At 40.0% G+C, this 24,626-nt stretch overlaps 1 protein-coding gene across 2 annotated transcripts in view; it reads left to right on the top strand.

Annotated features, from left to right (window-relative positions):
• LOC126402670 (rho GTPase-activating protein 42) overlaps positions 1-24,626 on the top strand; it is an 84,942-nt gene that overhangs the window by 31,358 nt on the left and 28,958 nt on the right. For both annotated transcript variants that reach the window (XM_050064844.1, XM_050064836.1), the window contains exon 4: positions 20,799-20,870. In XM_050064844.1, the coding sequence (XP_049920801.1) occupies positions 20,799-20,870 (72 nt within the window). The remainder of the gene's footprint in view (positions 1-20,798; positions 20,871-24,626) is intronic.

Raw genomic sequence — 24,626 nt, 5'->3', positions numbered from 1 at the left:
AAGATAGATAGATAGATAGATAGATAGATAGATAGATAGATAGATATTGTTTATTGTCCTTTCGGAAATTTTTTTTGTGTCTGTGACCGATCTGCATGAAACTCGGTGAACATAATCTAGGGACCAATATCTAAAGTTCCCTCTTGGCAAAAGTTGGAAAACTTACTAAAACTGAGCTTCTATAAGGCAATGAATATTGCGGAGGGCGTGGCTCATCACATAAAGGTGTATACATCTCAAGGGTTTCACCGATCACCACGCAACTTTGTAGGCATATGACCACACATAATCTGAGGGGACCTCTCCATAATTGACCCCATCAAACAAAATGGGGGCACTAGAGAGCTAATTTCTTATCTAGGCCTAACCGCCATATCGATTTACTAAACTTGGTAGATATGTAGAACAGGACGCCTCAAGGTGACTGGAGAAATTTAACTCTAATTGGCAACTGGGTGGCGCTATAACAACAGAAAAATGCTTAAAAATGGCTAAAATGCGACCGATCGCTGTGGCTCCCCCTGTGGCCGAACGTTTTTGGTTTTTTTTCTAATTTTTGGTATGACTAAGTCATGGTATGGTATGCTGTACATAATCACGGAAACTGTCAGTGTGTCATTCTGTCAGTCAGTCATTCTGTCTGTCCCACGTTTTTTAAAAACTCTGTCTGATTACATTGCTCTTCTTAATGGGTTCAGTTGACTATTTAATCTGCAATTTCCTATGACCTGTATCCCAAACACACACCATGTGAAACTATACGTGGGCAACTGTGCACTCAATGGGTATGGACTACTTCATTAATCTGTTTTGTTTTAGTGTGAGTTGCCGAGTGTTGGAGATATCGTCTGTAGAGATGTCTGCCGTCTCTTGGATATAATGGGACTAGATGGCACTCGGCTTGTGGTGGCAAAAAAATACACTCTAAAAATCAACAACAATGTCTCTTTCCAGAAATCATGACCTAGTCACATGAGATAATCCACGGACCTTGCTGTGAGCAGTTATATGGTGGAACTATTTTCTGTCCACCAAACTACACCCGTCCAAACAGTGTGCATCTACTGATAGCTCACCTAGCATCACTGAGCTAGCTAACGTTACAGCTCAGCCAAGTATGACGCCATTAATGTATACATCTCATGCTACCATGAGAACAAACCTCTCGTTCCATGAGTCGATGCATGCTTCCTTCTGTGCAGTGGTAAGATTGGCAGGTATAGTTTGGTTGAAAGAAAATAGGTCCTGCATGAAACTGCTCACATTAGGGTCTGTGAGTTATTTTGAGTAACTGGGTCATGATTGAGTGCCATCTAGTTCCATTACATCCAAGAGATGGCAGACATCTCTATAGCTGATATCTCCAACATTTGGCAACTCACACTAAAACAATCTAGACAGATAAATAGCACTACAGGTAAAAGGAAAAATATGTATTTTTGATTTGGGGGTGAACTGTCCCTTTAAAACCACCTTTTTTATGAGTGCATGTTACAAAGGTGAATGCAAACAGTACATATCTACCAGAATCCAGCTTGCACAGAGAGGGAACACTGCTTTACAGCTTGATGTGTTTGTGGCATTTGAACGCACAAATTATAGAAACAAAAAAAGTTGACTAATATAAATGAATGTTGGGGGTTGCGATTTTTTTTTTTTTTAGTTTCTAATTTTAAAGGGTGCAAAGAAACAATAACTAATCAAGACGACAAGCAGAGACATGGATGGTCTGGTAACAGAAATGAAATGACACCACAGTTGAGTAGGAGGAAAACTGGAAGAACCCAAACAAAATACACAATGGCAATGTGATGAAAATAAACCTAATAAATCAAAGCAGCTATGACTAGTCATAGAGACTATGGGGTGCAGTACTTCATTCAGCTGTGATAGATTTAATAAGTAAAAACTTATTCATAGCACACACGCACGCTCCTTCATATACTGTACCCCTCTCTGCTTACTTGAAAGGCATCCTCCTTGCATCATCTCCTTTTCCTTCACCTAGCAGTCTTCTGTCTCATCAGATCACAGGAGTACGCGAGAAACACGGCTCTGATCCCTGCACTTTGAGCTTTGGTTGATTATAATGTTGGCAATGCAAGAAGTAAAGCTTATCTCAACTTTTATTCAAATCCCTTGGGATACAAGCGTCAGCAATGTAACTAATGTCACATGTATCAATGTAGCATTGAAAAGTGACTTTTTGATATAGTTTTCCAAGAAGATTAAACTGAGGTGGTGCTAACTTTGACGTTAAAGCAATCTTTTATTTTTCTTTGCTGCTCCCATATATATAAAGTGTAAACTGCTAATGACTCACCTCACGTGTGGGTGTAAAACTGTGATTGACACTGCTTTTTGAGCTACCGCAGCACTGTGCTCATTTTCAAGCTGATTTTTATAGAAACGGGCCGTGCATACCAAGTTCAGTGATTATTAGGCAGGTTGCCAGGACCATGACTTACATCAAGCAGATTTCTATGTCTCAATTTCATTCACAGCTTTCTCAACAGTACCACCTTGGCATACATTGAGCTCCATTATAAATAATTAAACATGCTCTTTTATGTAGTCTAGGCCACATTAACAGACTCAGCACTGAAAACTGCATCACTTGTCCTCATCACTTGTCTTCATCACCACCATAGTAATTCAAACTTCCATCAAAGTGGATATCAGATTGTGCGTATGTGTGCAGAATATGTACCCCACAGGACAAGATTTGGTATCGGAAGTGGTCTGGTTTCTGCTTGTAGTCAGTTTGTAGTCCAAGGAGTGTTGACCAATCACGAATGAACAGCAGGTAAAAGTTCTGGGTGGAGAGGCGGAACACATTGACTGAAATGTAATCTCAGAACTTATCGGCTAACTTCTGATGAAGAGTAAGTTTCATATTTAATTTAACTTTATTTAATTTAATTTTATTTATTTTATTTTATTAAAATTTAATTAATTTATCAATACAGCATAGTATCGCAATATTTTTGTGTGGCAATATCGTATTGTCACACAGTCCCAAGTATTGTTTTTTTTTTTGTTATATAAAGCTTTTTCAGTCCAGCAGATACAATTTGCTGCAAAAAAAAAGGGCTGAAGTGAGATAAAGGGACGGAAAACTTTATTTTTTTAAGATAAAGCAGAGGTTGACAGTTTACCTCTGGGGACATAATTTACAGTTGAAAGAAACGTAACAAATCGCAATATATTTAAAATCGCAGTAATATTGTATCGTGACTTTAGTTTGTAATAATATTGTATCATGGATCCTCTGGTGATTCCACCCCTAATATTTGCTGGCTTCATCAGATCAGCCTGAAATATTTGCGCTCACCCCCAGAGGCCTTATCTTCTTAGACAGACTTCGTAAATAGGACAACCAGTTATCATTTCACAGATTCACTAGTGAATAGCAAAGAAGAGACAGTCTTCTAGAACAAGCATGTGGTCCACTGCACTACAGCTTATTTAGCTAAGGTAGCTAACTAAAAACTTTTGTTATATGGTCCTGTTTCAATCATAGTGTTTGTTTCCCTGCTATTATTGTTTTGGAATTTCTCAGCCTGTATGACAGTAACTTAAATGGGAATAAGCCGGGAATTCTCACATGAAAGATTATGTCTCAGAAATTCAAAACTCAATTCTCCACAATATGATCACCTACAACAGTTTTATAAAACTGGCCTGTCAATGTAATTACTTAAACAAGTAATGGTGTTCACATTCTAAATTCGGCAGCCATGGATGGCTAAGCATGAACAATCAATCCAACCAGCAATCTGTGCGTAAAAGCGAACATATGGAAGCATTTTGGTGTTTATGAAGTTGAAAGGAAAAGCCGAACTGTATGCCAGTAAATTAATCTGTTCATTTTAATTATGAATCATGACAAATATGCTATGTTTTAAAAGTAGTCACACTGAGAAAAACAAATCATGGACAAAATTTGATGCATCGAAAATCATGGGGCATCGAATGGTGAGGTGCCTGGAGATTCCCACCCCTACAATTAGCAGTTTTGAAATACTTTAAAAGCTTATTGGAAATTTATTGAACACCAAGTTATACAGTAATTCAGTTGTAATATATTGGATATTTCAGCTCTTCACAATCCTTCAGATTGAATCCACATTTTGCTAACACTGAAGGACCCAGGGCATTAACTTAATTCATATTCTAAAAGTAGTGTTGCTATTGAGTTGTGCTCTATGCTGCTCAATTACAAATATATCCACTGAGCTTTGCAAACACTCAGCAGCAACCTTCCTACAGTCTACACACCCTATAATTTCCAGACATCCAACGACTATGATAAACAGCTTGTATAAATCACATTTATCGAATGAGATCCAGTGGTGTCAAGTCTTCTAAATAGTTCTTTTTCTCTGTGGAAAAGATTAAATGAATCCATCATAAAGTCCCAAGCTGAAATGGCCTCAGTTGGTGTGACCAACAGAGTTTATAGATGAGCCTATCAAGTAAATAATGTCAGATTTGTCTGTTAATCTTGCCTTTTTGTAGAATAAATGCAAAGGAAATACAGTAGACCGCATAAAGGACATATTCAGCTCCCCTATCATTAAATCACTGCTGCTCCAACCAACAAAAAACAGCTTCTTTTAAAGCGCACAGGATAATCACCCATTTGATGCTACCAAATATCTAACTCATATAGTGTTCTACAGCTGTTAAATAATTCACTGTTTTACAATGAAAGACATGTTGGTAGCAACAAACTAATTGTTTAGACCCCATGAGGACTAGAAGAATACAGAGCAGTCAGTGCTTTGCCTTTCATGACTTGCGTTCATGTGTCTCACTAACAGTGAGTCATGTCCACACACTGTTCATTAGGTTTGATAAAAACGTAGTGGAGCTCAGCAAAGTCACAACAAAAGAAGTTTAAAAGGAACATTTGTGGCAACACTTATGTTGTTTCTTTACCGTCTGACATTTATTTTGAAAGCGAATCGTAGCTCCGCAGTGAAGTTCAGAGTTTTACCTGCTTTGTATGCTGGCTCGTGACAGCTGTATCAGTGTAACATATTATGGCATCTCCAAACAGCGGGTTGTGTATCTCACATTAAGCTACTAAGATACAAAATCAGTGGTGACAGCGTACAAACTACAGTGTTGAGATGAGGTAAGTGTGATTGTCAGGAAGAGAGGTGCCAGACACGCACACTCAGCTGTCTGTCATCGGCTCAAATATATAGTGTCAGGTTATGAAAGACGAAAAGTTTATTTGTCAGAGCGCTTTGCTCTGAACACATTTGATTTCATGATGAACTGTTCACTGTCACATGAGGGAGCACAAAGAGGAAATTCCTTAAATGTTTTCCAGATCAGCGCTGTCATAGTGTGTGCATCTGGTTGGGTGAGAAAGGCAGGCAAGTGCAGATGACCAGAAGCTTTCACTCTGGTCTTTATGTAATTTGAAAGCATTTGGTCCGCAGAACTCAATTAGCGCATCTCAAATCAACACATGTTCACCAAATGTATGAAATCTATCTCAACAAGGGAAGAATACGACCCACAAAACCTTATATTATATATTAAATATTGTCAATCATGCTAGTTGAGACTTTCTGTGATGCTGAAACTGCATCAGCTCCCAGATGGTGTTTCTATTAGGTCTGTAACTGCTAATAGATTACTGCTGACAGATGTGGCGGTGGTAGCCACACACTGGTGTAAAGAAACTTATCACTCACACAGAGTGGGTATAAATTTTCACTAGCAGATCCTGAAATAAGACCCAGGTTCCTCCCATCCCTGTTACTCCCATTTCACATCTGGACTAAATCTCCGATCTAAAAATAGAAGGACACAGACTGATAAGAGTCACTGAGACCCAGACGTTTTGAAAGCAGATTGAGAGGAAACCTGTACGTCTCAAATCGAGCCTCCTGTACTTTGGGAAATGTTAACTATCATGCTGTATATTGAAGGTGCCTCAACTGCATGGAAAAGACTTTTCACAGTAGCCCAATTTCTGTCGGCCTTGTCAAGCATGAAGCGTTTTTATTGTCTGTTGGCTTGGCGGGTGGCCAGGCCTGAAATCTTTTTGCTTGTGCACTTTGTGATTGGCTTACCAACTGCCCAAGTGTGTTATTTCACAGGAACACTTACCAAAAATCTTTCTTTGAATAAGATTTCTGCCATAATTCCCCTGCTGATAACCCTTTCAGCAGCATAAAAAGAGTGAAAGTGGTTCAAGTTCTGCATGGTTTGAAAAGGTTCAGCACTGCTGAGCGCGGATGGCAGTGGAAGGGCAGTGCCCTGATGTTGTGGCTTTTGGAGTGATGATCATATCCCCGTGGGAGGGAGCCTTTTATGGCTGCGGTGGAAAACAGATAGTGCTTTCCTGTTGTGGTTGCTTTTTGTTTTGTTTTTTTCATTGAAAGGGAAACAAATCAGGTGAAGCTTTATAGCCGTGACCAGCAGCTCTATAGCTCAGTTGGTTGGTCTGTCGATCGGTCCACAGAAATCTACCCACTCTTTGGCCGCCACAGTTTTTGCCCTAGGAGACTAAAATTTGGAATGGAGGTTAAGTGTGTGTGTGAAGATGTGTGATTTTGTGTATACCAATAAGTTAAAAGGGGGTGTGACAATGTAAGGGGCCTAGATTTTGTGGAAATACTGACCATGTACCAAAGAACAGCTGATTAACTGTTCATGCCAATTGGCAAAAAGAGGCAATGCATGGATGCATGTGAGTATGCAGATGCAGCTGTTGCGAATTCGCACTTATCCAAGCAGCAGCCTCCAGTGCTGAAAATAGAACCAACACAACAGTGCCAAAAACTGCAGTTCCTTAAATGGCCACTTGAGGCTGACACCAGAAGCCAGTCAATCCCCATAGACCTGCATGTTAAACTGCCCAGTGTTACATCAGAAATAAACATGTTTACAGCCTGGTACAAAAGCCGTTTTGGTCTCTATGGCTAATTTCCCCTCTCATGACGACTGTACAGGGGATTTTTTTTTAATATAACACCCCCATTTACATTTTGTCAAGGCTTAAAGTTGCGCATATTTAAGGGATTGGCTGCTTTGAGCTACAAGGTGTCAGTAACAGTAAAGCTACATTTATATTCGATAAAAAAGTAAATAAATATGAATTGTCTAATCCTTAAAGAAAGTCCCATGTGATAGTTATTTTTTAAATGATGAGACCTGGCCTGTGCCTTTTATTATGCCCTCTGCTGACCTTGTAATCTGTGTTTCAGTGAAAGAGTGTTACCATGGTTTTAGCTAGGGTGTGTTTAGAGTATTTTCACATGAAGAAAGCCTCAGCTAGTCCTTACTGCACGTTCAAAAATGACTGCTAGAGATAAACAACACTTTCTAAATTGCTCAAGGACCTTGGTCATGACAAAGAGAGGAAAAAAGTAATGACATATTTTGTGCTCAGCGCACTCTCAGCTAAGTAATGAATCTGATAAATAGAATGGCATGAAGTTACTGTTTGGGGTCTTCATCATTTAAGGTCTAAATTAGAAAAAGAAAAGGTGGGAAATAATGACAAACTCTGTTCTTTCGAGCTATCTCTCAAATCTTAGACAATAACCAACAAGCAGCAGCATCCTCATTTGTCTCCCAGCAATATGTGTGAGATACATCTTGTAATTCCGTTCCCCCTTTTCCTGCTCTTGTATGAGATAAACAACAAAAACCCTCACAGTCCCTTAAGTGCTGATTTGCTGCACTGCGTTGCATTTATTTCCCATGTTGAGAGTTTTCCTTTTGGTTTACATTTTCTTTGACAGCCTTTAAACACGTTCAATTATACATAATTTGTCTATGCCACAGAAGTGAAACCAAATGGTATGGTGTGTGTCTCTGTCTAGGGTGGATATTATGCTGCTGCTGTTTTCTCAGGATTTAACAGTGCGGTAACTCCTCTCTGTGGGTAACTTGTGTGCCGGCCTGTGAACTGAGGAATGTTCTGTTGACCCTGAAACAACAGTGTGAAATAAAGGCAGTCATTGTTCTTAGCAGCATCCACTGTCGCTTGTTTAATGAAAGTCTGAAAAGTATCTGGAAAGGACAGTATCAAACCTTTGTGCTGTACCAGACAGCCAAAATGAACCTTAGCTAGCATGAGCCAAGATATCTGTGTTTATCATTATTCACTTCAAGCATAGATATACTAAAAGTCCAAATATTAAACTTAACCAGAATCTGCTTTTTCCTCAACCCATACAGAGTAGGTTCAGAATATAAACTATGTTTTAAGTATTTGTTTTTCAAGATATCCTGGGATGAAAGACATAACCCAGCTGGCTCTGGACATCAATATGAAATGTCAGACAGACATTGAACTCCTTCTCTGGACAGATGGTAAATTTTGGCTGGAATGAAGATCAGGTTGACAAAATTTTTTATGTCTATCAACATAAGAATTTCACATTGTGTAGACATTAATATTGACATTTAGCATGACATTTGGCAGACGTTGGGCTTTGTTCTCTATACCTTATGATTAAATGTCATTAGCATGAGTTGTTTGAAAGACATTGGAATTTGGTTACTTCACAGTAAAACTTAAAATCAACAAATATCAGCGTCATCATTTGTCAGTATTCTACATCAAATTGAGGTTGGCATTAGATGTCTTTACTTTGGATTTTGGTCACCCTACATAAATTCAGCCAAATATCAACATCTAACAATGTAGGTGGCCAGCTGGAAAACTGAAATCAAGTCTTACAATACATAAATAAATCAATAAATACATGTAGCCTTTATGTTGTTTTGCAAAAACATGTGTTTTCTTTGCATGGAATGAGATTCAAGACGTTGTATTTAGGCTTTGGGTTTGATAGCACCTTAGTGAAGGGTAGATAAAATGGTTTCATCCATTTATTCTCAGTGTGTCTCAACCTAAGTTATGTGTAATTCTGACTTTTCACTTAATAACGAGTTGGACAAAAAATAATAAGCAACTCAGACAAAGATCAAAAAACATTCTATCCTACAGATTTCCTGGCAAACCCTAGTAAAAGAACAGTCATTAAAATGTTTGACCACAGGATGGCTATTCTACAGTGAGCTCTATGTGATTATTTGGGACTTTTAACTTTGTAGCGTTGGTGGTGAAACCGCTGTTAAGTTTGCTATTTTCGTCCCAGATATTACCTTTTTTGGATTTGAAATCTATAGCTCGCCTGGATAGGGAGACATAATGGCCAAAACACACCAGCAGTGAACACCTTGCATCAAAAAATACAACAGTTATTTTCAATGTATAACCCCACACTGGCAGCTAGAAGCACGTTGGCACAACTGGCACTTTAAACCACTGTCCTATTTCTAGCCTTGCCCCAGAATTAAATGCAAGTTTCCCCCACTCACTCTGTGCTTGTCCATACCAGCTCCCGTAGCAGCTCCTCTTCTCTGCTCCTGTGGCAGCTCGACTCCTCTCCTCACCACAGATGCATAAAGAGAAGTCTGTTGTTGTTGCTGTCTCATGCATGACAAAGGCTGGATGACGAGAGACTTGATGTTGAGGTCAGGAAATATCCCGAGCTAAGTGACACACAGTCCTGTTATTATAAAGACAATGGCCAAAAAGACATTGGCTGGTGAGTCATAACTCTGGAGAGTGGCTCTGCAGGTGAGAAATCAAGTTTAATTAGGGGCTGTCCACACATGATCTTTAGCGAACGCAGAGGTGGAAGAGGTAAAGTAGTAATAACTCTGTATGGTCATCTGTTAACCAGCTGCAGTGCGATGCACCACTATTTAGGTGTGGCAAAATTTTGAGGAAAAGATGCCAGGCCGTAGATGTGTGACACACATTTTACTTGACGAGATGTTTAAACATTTTAAATTGGGTGTTTAGACTATACATTTTCATAACTGGAGAATGTAAGAATTACTTTAGGCCCACAACAATGATACATTGAAAGGTTAAAAAACAAACATTATTCATTTCCATGTAAGTTTGTGTCAAAGCCACATGGAGCAACTGGAGAGAGGCTTTAGAGTCGCATGCAGCTCTGGGGCCACAGGCTGCCTCTCCCTGCCCGAGTTGGTTCAAGAAGAAAAGTTATATTCAGGTGTGTCTTCAGATCAGATATTGGCTGACACAAACCATCAGAACGAAACTGATGAACGTCCCTGTTTCAGAGCTCATTCATGCTGCACTGCAGTGATTCCTTTTAGTCTTACTGTTTTCAGTGTCTTTTTTGCTTTCCACTTGTCGTGTGTCACTTTAATATGGCAAGGTCACACATTTCTCTGATGGAAAGCACTTTCTCTTGTGATGTGAACAGTCAGTCTGGAGACAGCTGTTTCTAGGAACGTGTGGAGAGCAAGGAAGGCATTTAGACAGTCACTAGAAGAGCTGTATGCTGACATAATGTATTTCCTGCCGCTCGTCTGTGCTAAGGAGAGACCGGATCCCACAGAGGCAAGATTTTTTATGTTCCGATATATCAACCTGAAGGTTCGCCGGGCATACATTAATTAATACATGAAATATGGTACTTAAATATCTATGTTACATCAGCAGACAAATTATCCCACTCACTCAGGGTTCTCAGTAAACCCCGCCTGCCAGCTTTACCAACTCACTGACAGCTAGCTACATTTTTTAGGATCCAATTGAATTTTTTATGACGACAGTTGGGTTGGTGTTGTAAATGTTTAGTTTCAGTGTGCTGGGACTGCAGTGTGGGGGGACAGCTGTACTTTTGCAGTGGCTCACTCCACATAATCTGGCCCACTCACACACCTGACTGACAGTTTAGCTGCCTGTTTTGACACGCAGGTATCATGAGTAAATAACAGTACTATTTTTAAGTTGCTGCCATTTCCCCCTGCTGGATTAATATTTAATGTGATGTGTTCAGGCTTCATCTGTTCAGAATAACAAAGATTTCACTAAGGCCTTGTTTAGACTGCTGACCCAGATCTTTTTTTTTTTATTTATTTATTTCTTTTTTGCATTTCCAGTTTGTATCCAGATTGATTTTTGGAAGCCTGGACAGCAAAAAACAGCCTGAAATGTGATTTTTGCAAATCTGCAAACCACCTTCAAACCCCATTTGGAGGTGGTTTGAAATGCAGTTCCAATTTTATAAAAATGTGTCTCAGTCTGGATGCTCTGGCCGTGTAAATCAGATATCAAAGTGTCTGTTAACACAACACACAATGGCAGCACCAAATCCATAGTGACAAAAGTGCTGAGCAGATCCATGCTGTTACTAGTACAACACTAAAGAGGACAACATGAGGAACAAAAGTCCTTGGACAGACTAAATAAGTTGATTGGAAAATGAAATGATGCACCCCCATTTGTCATGACTCCACATTGGGGAGCCATATCACCAGCCTTACTGCATAGTTACTGATGCCTACATCGTTACATCAACCCATGCAAATAGGTTGGTGATGTCGGGATACATAAATCTGATTACTTGCAAATAACAGTGTGGACAATATGTCACAAATCTGGTTTACCTACATTCTGAATGTAGCCTGTTAGAAAAGAAAAATGTGTACTGTGTGTTTTGTTTTGGTTAATCTATAAAATACATGTGCACAGTATTACAAAGTGATTTTTTTTTTTTTTTTTAAAGGTTTTACAAATGCTATGTAAATGTGGTTTTGGGATCTAAAACATGAATGGAACACTGAACCGCCCTACCGAACACAAGCCCAGCTGCTTGAGTGTCAGGGGCCCCCCTGGCTTTCACCTGCAAGATGCCATTAAAATTAACACATACCGACCAGGAAGAGACTCAAAAAGACAACAACAGCCCCTTTTTCCACCGAGCAGTACGATACAGGTCAGTTCGGTATGCTTTTTCTTTGTTTCCACCATGAAAAGTTGGGGATGGAACCGTTCCGTACCCTTACCAATTTTGGTCAATCCTCTGTTGGGGTACCTAGCACACAGATCTGGTACTAAAAGGTGGAGCTGTGAACATTGCAGTCTGTTGATTGGTCAGTAGCAGACGGTCACTTTGCTCAGGGCTGAGTTGTGGCTCATTCCCATGGGCAGCACTAAACCCTGCGTTTACCTGAGAAGGACTAAAAGCACAAACCCGCTATTTTTAAATATCCCATGGAGAGAGACTCTCACTGCAGCCTGTTTTATTATGTTCCGAAAATGTCGGCGTACAACCCCATTTTGTGGACAATAAACGAGGTGTAGACTTCCATCTTTGTCACCAGTAATGAGGAAATATAGTGAGTGCTGGACGGAGCAGTGAGTGAGGACAACCCCGCCCACATTTTAGAGTACTGTTTGAGGTGCAAACGCTAAGCAGACCTAGGGTCTAGGTACCCTGTCTGAAGGGTTACTTTTGGTTCCAAAGGTACAATACCAAAAGTGTTTAGTGGAGATGGGGCTTAAGAGATGCAAAGGAACTGCAAAGACACACAAAACTACCAAAAAGACACAAAATTACCGTATAAACAGGAAAAAATAAAACAACACAAAACAACTATGAAGAGACACAAAGTAACTACAGAAAGTGGCAAAATAACCAAAAAAAGACACAAAATGACTACACCAAACAAATGGCAAAGTCACCACTAAGTCTGTGTGTCTTGTGCCTATGTAGGAGAGGTGGTGGGGCCTTTTACACTTATGTGCCCAGGGGCCTATTGTCTCATCATCTGCCCATGATCTAAATGTAATCAGGGTCCCCCAGTTACCCAAACTTAAAATCCGCAGGATTGGAACTTGTTACTGCTTACAAGAACCAACATCAGACATCTGCTAATTCTAATTAAAATAATAATAATCACAACCAATGTGAATTATATGAGTTCCCTGATGATGAAACTTCAAATTTTTATGTAAATGTGTCTGAAATCTGTGTTGCAAGAAGAACACATTGGCTGTTTGAGTACCACCGCCCTTCATTTGGAGAAAGCAGTTTAAAACACAAGGATAAACACACATAGACAACAACTCGACAGGAGCCCCAAACTCTGGTATCAGAAAGCATTACAATACATCACAGGCAACCAAACTGTACTTAAAACAAACAACAGAGAATCCTCATGGGACCCACAAACCAGCTACTGTCTCCGTTTCAGCGGCTGCTCCAATATCCTTGCTTAACAGCTTACTCTCCGATGAAATGTGGAGGGCAAATGTGTCACATCTACTCTCACGCTGTTCTGTGACTCTGTCTGCAGAAGGTTTGTTTTTTATTTCATAGCTCATAAAAGTTAGGGGAGGATGACTTTTCAGCTTGCTGCAGGTGCCAGTGCTGCACCAGATAAAGATTTAGCTCTGCAATGAGATTGGTACCCCCCACCACACACACACACACACACACACACACACACGCACAAACACCTCCCTCCAAAACAATCTGCAGACAGAAGTGACTGAAACAGCTATAGCACTCCCTCTTTTGATAAAGGTCATATCACACCGTCAGCATGAAATGGGACGTTTTATTTTGTCATGATGATGAGGGCAATAATGTTTATTATGCATTTAACACATTAATTAGGTTGTGGGGGCTTTGCTCACACCTGCTTTAATGAGTTAGGCAAATGCACTTCGGGTTGCTGCTGCTGTCATTGTGATTATTGGTGCGAATGATGCTGATATTTTTATTTGATGCTGTTGGCTGTCATTAGCTGTAATACAACTCAAGGCAAAGAAGTGCAGATGTCCGGCACGCAGTATTTTTCACTGTTGGAAAACACACCCGTGTTATTCCACTCGGAAGCTCCACCAGCAGCGCTTATTAACATTCCTCGGCAACACTCACTCTCACTTCTGGATCTTACACTTAATAAATTGACACAATTGCACATTCACATCAGCTACATTTCAGAGTCAAAGGCTCCAGTCGATCATTCACACACGACAGCTAAACTGAGGTGAGGACCTAATGGGAAAATGTAATCACTTCCAAGAACGAAGGCCACTTTCAGTATGCGTTATTAGATTAATAAGTACATATTTGTCCCCTGGAGACCTCTTCATGGCCTCTCAATATCGTTGATTAATTCAGCAGATGAACAGAATTACATGACGGGTGCTGTATCATCTGTATCTCGACGTCTCCATAGCCAGGGGGGAATCACTGTAACTAAATATAGCAGCACTTTCTATTGTGAAATATCACCAATAAAAGCTTCCAAACACAACTGCTCATGTTCCAGAAGAAATATGAAATCAACAACATTGGCAACCAAGATTTCATGCTTCTCTGATGTTAGCATGTGGCTACATGTAGCCGTGTAGGCGACTTAATGTAAACACTTGTAGTTGCATGCCTTAACCAGATAAAGAAATCTGTCATGATCTGATGTCAGTCTCGAAAGTAGAAAAGACCTTTGGAAACAAAGTATTCAGAACGGTCTGAAGCCTGAGGTTTTTGCTCACAGGGACTACTTTTCTAAAACTTTGGCTATGTTTAACATCTGACATTGTAATATTATATATGCATATGGCAGAAAATAAGGGAAAACACAGTAGGTCCCCTTTAAAGTAAAGTTTCAGCATGTTGTGCTTGTGCTACTTCTGCTGTTCTGAAATCAATAGTTTGTAAAACAACAACAAACTTAAACTTTGTAGAATTCTAGATTTGTCTCCACAGAGGCTGAATATTGGTGTTTTGTCACCTCTGGACTCCTCATCACTTCATTTACATTAATTCAGTCTACTTGTACACACCAGCAGACACTGAAACAAATCAATACTGGCCAGGAGCCTGGTGGATGATAGGGTTGATTCCGTATCTTAAACATGGCTGTGCAAAGTTGTCTACACATAGAAAACATAGGGTGGATCGATACATGAAATCATAATTGTGTTGGTTCATGCAAATCACAATTAGGTGATTCACCCACAATATAATCATTTGGGTATCAGTTACTCACCCTGTTAGGTTAAATTTGTGGAGAAAATTTTGTTTTTCTCACATGCCTACGCTGAATGAGGAATACAAAAACAAATACAAAAAAAACTTGTATAGGGATCACATTTAACAACAGCAAAAACCGTATCTAAACATTCGTTTACAAACTCTCACAAAAATCGTGCAGTATAATACAAGTCTGATTTATCGAGGCATATGCTCAGTACTTCCTAAACATATGCATTTTCGCAAAAACGTTAATATTTAAAAAACTTCTGCATACAAGTAGAGCACCCGGGCAAAGACATACGTCTGGTTGTGTGTTAATTGAGCAGAGCTCAAACGCACATCCAGGAGTGCTAGTCGTCCGTGTGTGAAATGGCTTATCCAGAGGTGTTTTAATTAGTAAGGTTTTTATGTTAGAAAGTGCTGAGCATAGATGAGTAAGACTTAGATCATACTGCACGAGTTGTATGAGAGACTGCAAACAGGTCAAGAATTTTCTCCAAGAGGCATGCAAGAAAACCAAAGTTTTCCTCATGAATTCAACGTGTCACGGAGTGAGTAACTGATACACAAATGATCACTCTGTGGGTGAAGTATTCCTTTAATATTTTCTCTTCTTTCTGACCTGTTTCTGTCAGAGGCTTTTTCCTAAATTGTCATAGTTGGCAGATTTTAACTGGCAAGCACAGACCGCATAAAACACCTACTTGTCAAAGCCCAGTCCCCCATTTTCCAGACCTCACCTCCCTGCCTGGATCCACGTTTGCTTGGATATTGTATTTGAGAGTGAAATTGCTGGACAACAATAAAAAAATATATGCTTTTTTTCATTTGAATGCAGCATGGTGACCGAGCAGGCTTTTATGACGCCTCCTCAACCAGCAAAAAATAGCAGGACCGGTGTGTGGATGTATGTGTTTCTGCGTGTGCGTGTGTGTTTCTGTGTATTCATATACAAAGAGATTCAGTTGATTTGCAGTGAAGAAGCAGGGCTTTAGGTGCATTAAGCAGGCTTTTCATTGTGAGGACATTGTCAAACCAGAACGGGCAAAAAGCCTATAAATGTTATTCACTGCCCAGTTATAGACTTACATACTGTAACCAGTGTGACAGAGCAATTCACAGTTAAATGCTACAATGATTACAACCTATAGGCACACACAAACAGAATAACACAAACAGATCCCCTGAAATGAATCCAACATGTAGTGAATGCACTGGAAGACATTCCAATACATCTTAAACACAATACACTGTGTAATGTAAACATCTGCAGGATGCGGTCTTGTCAAAAATGTGTTCTAGCAGTGTTTTGTGATCCAATGATGTCCAATTGATGAGCTCTATACTCACAGGAGCTTTGGTGGTTATCTGTAGACCTCTCTCTGTTTTGCTTATGTATGCTCACTGTGAAGAGGAATCGTCAGACAGAATATACTGAATGTGTTGGAGAAGCTGTAATAAAAAAGGTGTGATATCCATCAGGGCATATTTTGTATGGGTAGATAGATGAATAAGGCAGAGAAGACTAGTTGTGCTTCTAAACAAGTTTGAGTAGATATTCACATTCGGACAAATACAAAAAAAAATGATATGAAAGGTAAATTTCAATTGGTACACTTTAAACGATTCAATTTGGCCTGGCCTTGGTGGCATTCTGCTCTGTCTCTGCAAATTAACCTTAGAGCAACACTTTTTGATCCACTTGATATTTGTACTGGTAAAAGCAGGAGCAAGGGAAATATAGCACATTGACATTCCTCCCCCTATCTGGTAATGAAATTGCTTAGCGCTATTGCATCCTTTCAAGCATCACACTGTGCTCGCTCATATGGATTTAATCCTGTTTAGAGAGGCTGTTGCCGAGGGCATTCGGCACAATGCCTGTTTGAAAGTAATCCATTGAGTCTTAAATAAGTTGGCCTCGTTCAAATATGAATATCTGAATCAGCTTATTGGAAATTAATAATCAAAAGTGATCTGAGATCTTAAGCGTTTCAAATCTGGACATGCTGATTATCTCTTTTGTCCATATTCTGCATTGATTAGGATATAAAGTGTGCTAATTGCCACTACCAGCACTCCACTGTTAAGTCTTTTGAAATTAACAATTGATGATAGATTTGTTCTAATTTCAGATCAAAGTGTAGATTTAAGCCCAACCATGGATATAAAACACCCAAATGTTGCACATGGGCAGTTTCACATACCAGTAACATTCAGAAATAATTTAACTAACTTACTTCCCTTCAGTTTTAAATATTTCACCACCGTCTCAGAAGCCTATCGTGCAGCAGCCTTTATTTAATTGTCCTGTCCATTTAACTGAAAATGAAAAAAAATACAGTATGGCATTAGAAATCTACATTTAAAGCACGGTATTACTGCAGGTTCAATTAGACTGAAAGCATGGAAGATAAGACAGAGGAAATTACATTATCACACAGGCAGAGTAGTATAATTCTCGCTGTTGACACAGTAGATAACATGATGACTTTGATATGACTGGGGGATTATAACAGCTAGATTTGATGACCGTCAAATGTCTTCAACGCTCCTAATGGAGTGTCACTTGTAACCAAATTGCCTTGGTTTATCTTACAGAAGCACCCTCTTCCTTATGCTTCTTAAACCCCAGCCAGTGACGGCCTGTCATACACGCTCTGAGTGGTTATGTGTCTGTATATATTCAAATTTATAGCAAGAAATTGCATGTAAATAAAAGTAAAGATATTGCTTGTGCATGCACTGGTGCACTAAGTTGCATAAACTTAACCTCTGACTATTTCAAATATATTTCTCTGTGATATTTTAAAAAATCTTTCGTCAAATGTACATTATACACCCTCTTTGGTGAAATCGAGTGTCAGGGTAAGAGTTGAGGGTTCGATTAGGGGTTAGAGTGTTTGACAGTACACATATGAAAGTGATGACCTTATCTAGAAGTGTGACTCTGAGTGTCGACGGATGTGTCATCAAAGGCACACTGTGCAGTTAGTTCTAATTAACACTCTCTACTGAACAGATGTAATTGATGGTTCTTTAGTGCATTATTGATTTTTTTTCCCCCCAGTAGTCCAATGATTATTAATCTATAATTGGCAAAGTTGCCAAAACTAAAAATACTGCATGCAACCAACAGTCACTGAAGCCATTAAAGGAACAATGTGAGGGATTTAGGGGGATTTAGTGGCATCTAGCAGTGAGGAACTTTAACCTTCTCCCAGTTAGGATTCCTTCAGTGGTCATTGTTCAGGAGGTTTTTCTCTCCAAAACAAATGGACCTGGTGATTTAAACCATTAAAACACTGAATAAAGCCATTTCACCTTTAAAGAAATCAGTGTTTCTCCGATGCTGTTCAGCATGTCAGAAATAGGCTACAAGCCCAGCACCTGCTAATGTGTTGCTCACCATTTTTTGCTGATAATTTAAGATCCGGATGTTGCAGAGGTTTTTACAGGTAGCCGAATTATCCACAGAGGTCTCTACCTCTCAAAAATGAATGGACTCAGTCATTCAAACCAGTTACAATGCTGAATTAAGCAGTTTCATGTTAAAAAAAAAAAACTAGGGATGTGCCACCTTATGCCAACCATGATAATACCGGTAAAATTTTTATTATTACAAGAAAAATTCAAATCGTTATACCCACAATATTGTAACTTGTTGACATATTGAGGTCATAATGTTACCCACAGCAACCACAAGCATGGCTGAAAGCGAAATTATTACGACTCTGCGTTGGTTCCAAAAAGAGGAGCAGCTTCAGTAGAGTTGACTAAACTGTGGCATCCTGAATGTTTTCTAAACAGCCCTGGACTTCTCAGACTCTTTTAGCGAGTTACCACTCAGAGGCAACTCATTGAGCAGCTCCGCCGGCAACAACACAATGTCTCTCCCTCTCCACTCTCGCTGCGTGCACACAAGTGATTTTGTCATAAACCTTTGGTGATGTAGTCATTCAATCATTTTTCTTTAGTTTTTACTGAATATTTGAAGGTAAACTGGTTAACATGCAAGACTATATCACTTCTTTCGTTGCAATTCTATTTTCTTCAATTAAAAAAAAATATATATTTATCGCAAAAATACCCTGAAATATTGTGATGTTATTTTAGGCCCATATCGCCCACCACTTAAAAAAAACAGCATCTTACTGACACTCTCTTAGTGGAGGGGATGCTATCTACCGATGCGAAAACGTGAATGGCCCTATCTAGAGCCAATGTTTGGTTTGTCCATTCTGGGCTCCTGTAGAAACATGGCGTCACAACATGGTGATCTCCTGGGGCAAGAAGGTGATTATACACTAAAGAAAACATACTTATTATGTTATATTCCATTTCTGCCTATATATCCCTCTGAATCCTTCACACTGGACCTTTAGTACGTTTATGGTGATATTGAACAAGCATGCAAATGCTTATTTGTGCTGGATAAATGACAGCTATCAGAATTAAAGTAACCAATCATTTTTAATTAATATTATCATGGCATGCACACTGCTTCTTGTTAAAACAGTGCAACACCAGCCTTTTCTAAATGTTGAAATGATCATTATGCAACATTGCTCCCGTCAATGATGGTGCAATGATTCATGATTCATGTCAGTCTCAGTTTACTGCTCACTATAGAGTATGGAACAGCATTAGACGGCAAATATCTGGAATCGTAATATAGTGTAACCACCATAACCGGAACAATGATTATGCTTTGGAGTGTGAAACGTCTGTATTTGAAGGACCACAAATATCACGGTGTAATTAAAGTACATTATTACAACAAAGCGTCAGATTTACACTACAAGCTCACAACATCCCACAACACTGCATATAAAAGGAGACAGAAACATTGCAGGCTCAGTGAGATTGCAGCTTCCTTTTGAAGTCCCTCGTTCTGGTTGGGTGATGGAGCTGACAGGGTTATTTTGGGACAATGAAAATGCGCCGTGATTAATGGTTCAAAACAAAAACTCTATCCCGAGACGGTGTGTGTTCAGAGGACTGTAGCTGGGGAGCTGATAGTCCATCTGAGCCGACACCTCTAAATTAGTGCTGGTATCATAGATGTATTATAGAGCTCAGCCCCTAGTTTATCACATACACTCACCACACAGAATAACACCTTAAATCAACCTAAGAGCCATGTCATTTGTGACAGCGCCTCCCGTTGAGCAGCCCCACCGGCCTGATGTCATCTGATCTCAGTGGATGAAAGCCCATCTCCGGGAAATTCAGAAGCACCTTAATGGCACCTTTCCGAAACGCTCACTCGCAAGGATTGGGCGTGGACTGTAATTGGCACAATATATCTCGCCTAATCTGTTTCTGTCTGGCACGAGAAGGTAGAGACTCGAGGAGAGACCTTTCACTCCAGTCGTGATGCAGGAGAGGTCACCAATATGTGGAGACATACCTCAAGCATTTAAATGCATTGCAGGCTGCAGTTGTAAAGCTCCCTCATCTGCTGTGCTGTGTCATATTTCACCGAGGTTTGACAATGCTGGTGCTTCACAGCTCCCATAAAAAGGCTCCATTTTCTTCTATCTAGCAGAGCCATTGTTGAGAGTCGTATCTCTTATCTCTGCCGTGCTCATTCTGGGTACCTCACAGTAACACATTGTTCATTGTCACCGGCTTAAGAGATATTAATGAATGTGATTGCTCTATCCTCCACTCGTGTTTGGTCTCAATGCATCTGTATTTGACTAGGACTGGATAATTCTCTGCGTTATAATTTCCTGTGTGTCATACACTTTCTGGCACACTGGTAAAGAAAGACCATTGTAATAAAAGTGAATGACTACTAGATTAGAGGTTTTTGTGATATTTTTTCCGTCTCATAGTCATTTTGAATTATTCAGAAGGTTACAGTAAGTCAGATCACATCTTCCAGTCTGACGGCTGTCTGTCTGTCTCTGTGTTTTTCTTTATTTTTCATTTCAGATTCAGAATGCAGACGATGTGTTGATTACTCCCTTGGAAAAATTCCGGAAGGAGCAAATTGGCGCTGCGAAGGTAAGAGACCACCTACACGCGCAATTAGCAGTGGAACGGTGGAGGATATTTCATGCGTTCTGACACCCTCGCCTCTCGTCCTCACCCCCTTCATCTCCCCTACAGTATGTAAATCATTAATTAAAAGTAAAACGTGACACTGCTAAACATGAAACATTGTGACAAGACAGTCTTCTGTATCACAGTCTAAGTGCTGTTCTCCCTTCAAAGATACTTGATGATCAAGGCTTTTTTTTAATGTATCTATAATCTCATTACTGTAAACTTACAGTATCTAATACATTCACCATTTTTGTAATCAGATTACTGTAATCCTCTTACAGGCAATACATTCCTCCAAAACCTATTGGACATAGAGGATTGATATCAGTAGGGGTTCTGCAGAGTGTTGCTCGAAGGCATCCCGGTTCCACAGTGGATATGTTGTCGAAGCCAGAGTTGACTGCAAAGAACAGTGTGGGCTTGTTGCTACAAGCCATGCTTTCATTGCTGGCCAACGCAAAGGCATAAAATGAAAGTACAGCAGCTTGTTTGTGGTCTCTCCCTTGATGAGATCACACATGAACATGCTGGCCAGAACTCTAGCCCTTGCACAGATCTCCCGCTGAGTTTCTGAGTCCGCCGCTAACTCTCCACTGGACTCTGTGAATCATTTGCACATCTTTACATAGCCCTGAACCCTGTGAGGGACATTCCAGCCTCAGAGTCACACTCTCGCCCATCTTGATTTATTTTACATGACCGGACAGCCACTGGTCTGCAAAAGTATTCGTTCTACTGCACTTCTTTGGTGTCTTCACATGACAAGCTGCAGTGTAAAGGAACTATTTCTCTTCTCCGTGCTGAGATATGACCATCAATCACTTTCTTTTTTACTGCCCAGACTAAATAACCATTGTCACTTCATGTCTCAACTATCACATGTATCTTCCATTATGAAATAGCACATTTTGCAACCACCTCCTCCTCTCAGCCCCCACCACCCCCCGCCCCCCATCATAGTGCTCAATGTTATTGCACCGACTCTCTATGTTTATAAAATGGTTTCAAGCCATAGCCCCCGTCACTCCCACTACCTCTTATTTTCTCCGACCACTTCCTCCTAATGGCTCTCTCCTCCTACGGCCCATCCCCCGCTAAACATTAGCCCAACTAGAGTGAGATAAAAGGCAGACATCACGAGTGGCTGAGCAACTTTCCACTGTTCCGAGAATCTGCAGAGATCTGCGGGCTGTCTGACCCTTCCAGTTACTGCGCTTCATGTCTGCGAACGTCAGATGGACAAACGGGGAGCTCTTGCCTTATTTGGGTATACTGCTTGTAATCCCACTGAGGTTACGTACCAGTGTATCAGCTTTTTAGGCACAAGCACAACACTTCAGTGGCCATAACACACCAGCAGATTGAGTGCAGCACTACAGGACATATTAGGCACAGTCTGCTTCACACAAGGCTGTACCAAATGTTTTGGAATACAATCCTCAAACTTTGCGCGGCGTATAACAAATACACATCAAGAAAGCCACGAGAATTCAAACAATCATGTATTTTCACTGGAACATGGATTTACCATATGTGCTGGCTGCCAAACCGGGATGTAGAACTGAAATATTTGTTACAGTTTTTTTTTTCAGTTTCAGATACATTTTTGTGAGCTGAAAGTTGGTGTATTCCCAGGCAAAGAACAATACATTCAGAAGTGAAATGAGAACAGAAAATGCATCCTGGTTTCAGGGTACATCTACTGTTTGCTGTCACTGCGTCAACACAGTAAGCTCTTCTGTTCATCCACTAAATTGCTACCTGATCTCCTACAACTTAGACCTCAACCTTGGGCCTGAACCCTCACACAGTCCTGCTGCTCTAAGGGCAAAGCGTGTTGATTTTTTTCCCACAAACTGAGAACCATTGGAGGGAAACTGCCTAAAGCTGTGTCCACACTATTTGTGAGTGTGTGTTTATTGGTTGTCAGATTCTTTAAGGCCTTAAAGAATTTAAAAACACCCCAGGGATGGTTTCTCAAGAAAATACCAGGGGGTGACTGGCTGGTGGGTGGCATTCCTGCTCTATGAAATTTTGACAGTATTATATTCCCTTCCCGGGTCTTCAGCATTAGGGGGCACCATAGGGGTCCCTCACTAGCTGAGTGTGAGGAATTAGTGCAAACAGACCCAGATGGGAGTCAGATGGCCACCATAATTTGAGCTGTCCTCATGCTACAAAGGGTGCACAGACATCAGATGATTCTCGGCTAGTTATGGACTCCAGAGGCAGAAATGACATTTGCATTCATGCTATGAAATCCCAAAATATGCCAACCAAGACGCTGTGTAGTAAAGGGATCAATTTAAGTGGTTTGGAGATATGCTTGACAGCTGTAGGCTATGCTAGAACTTTTCAATCACACAAATACATGCGGTACATTTTTATATTTTCATTGACCTTGGGATGTTGTGGGGAGTTAGGAAACTCAGGTAAGTACCTATTTCATGCTCAGGAGGACTCAAAACCTTGTCTTCTACCTGTCTCCCTTGCATTGTGTGAAGAAAACACTGGAAGTTAGGCCTGGACAGAAGTGATTATTAAATAATTATTTTGTAGAGTTAAATTGTGCTGACTGTATTGTGTTATCATTTTACAAATTCTTGATGATGTTTATGTGTTTCATGGTAATAATGACATACGATGGTGCCATAGAGAAACCTTTAAATCTTACATAATTGACTTTTTTTGTAGACAAACTAGCCTAACTCTAATCAAGTAATTGTTTTAGCACTCAACTGTTTACAATGTTTGTGTACACTGGTATTACTGCGCAGCACAGTTAAGCCAACTGTACTGAAAACACCACATGATGGTAGATGGAATAAATGTCCTGGAGATATGCAAATCCTGTTGAATAATTTGTCAGATTGTCAGATAATATAGTATTGATTAATCAAATAAATGCATGCTGCAATAAGACAAGAAAACTACAACATAGCACTGAGACAAAGGAAATTAAGATGACAGCAGTGCGGATGACATTCAGGCTCAAACTTTATGCTGAAAAAACAACCGAATGCATGAATAAGAAGATGGAAATTAAACATATTTCTTTCCATTACATGCATGTCTGTCCCATCAGTTTCCACTGTGCCCTACCCAATAAAGCAGAAACACCATTAAAACAATCTTTCAAAAAGTAATTACTTTTTCTCCTGATCACCAGAATTTCATGAGGCAGTCAAAGTAGACCTTGAGAGGTCGGTCTTTACCTGTTTGAAGGCAGCAGCCATCCATTGTTCATGTATCAGCTTCCTGCCTTTTCCAAACGTAATATGTGTTTAATTAGTTTATATACAAACAGCACCATACAGAAGTGACTTAAAGGTAAAGGGCCTGAAAGTATAGTAAGTCGGGAGTATTATGTATAGTGGTGATGTATTATTTTGAAATAATTGATGCACAATGAAATCTTTCCACATAATCATCAAAACAGATGTTTGGCTCTTAAAGGAGTTCTGTACAATATTCAGAGTGTTAATATACCAGCAAACAGCTAATTGAGATGTAAAGATAGAGTGGAGTAAAGGCCCATTCATGCTCCCTTTATGTACGAAAATGTATACATCCGTTTCAAACGATGTTACCGTCACTGCCCACATACTTCCATGCGCCCTTTACGTTGGCATGGATGTTAACCAATATATCCACCAGGGGGCAGCCCAGCGTCAAAAGTTTATGACAGCAACAAACTCAAAAACAAACATGGCG

The sequence above is a fragment of the Epinephelus moara genome, chromosome 2 (assembly GCF_006386435.1).
Source record: "Epinephelus moara isolate mb chromosome 2, YSFRI_EMoa_1.0, whole genome shotgun sequence".
NCBI classification, from domain to species: domain Eukaryota; kingdom Metazoa; phylum Chordata; class Actinopteri; order Perciformes; family Serranidae; genus Epinephelus; species Epinephelus moara.
This window is presented reverse-complemented; position numbering and strand designations above follow the sequence as displayed.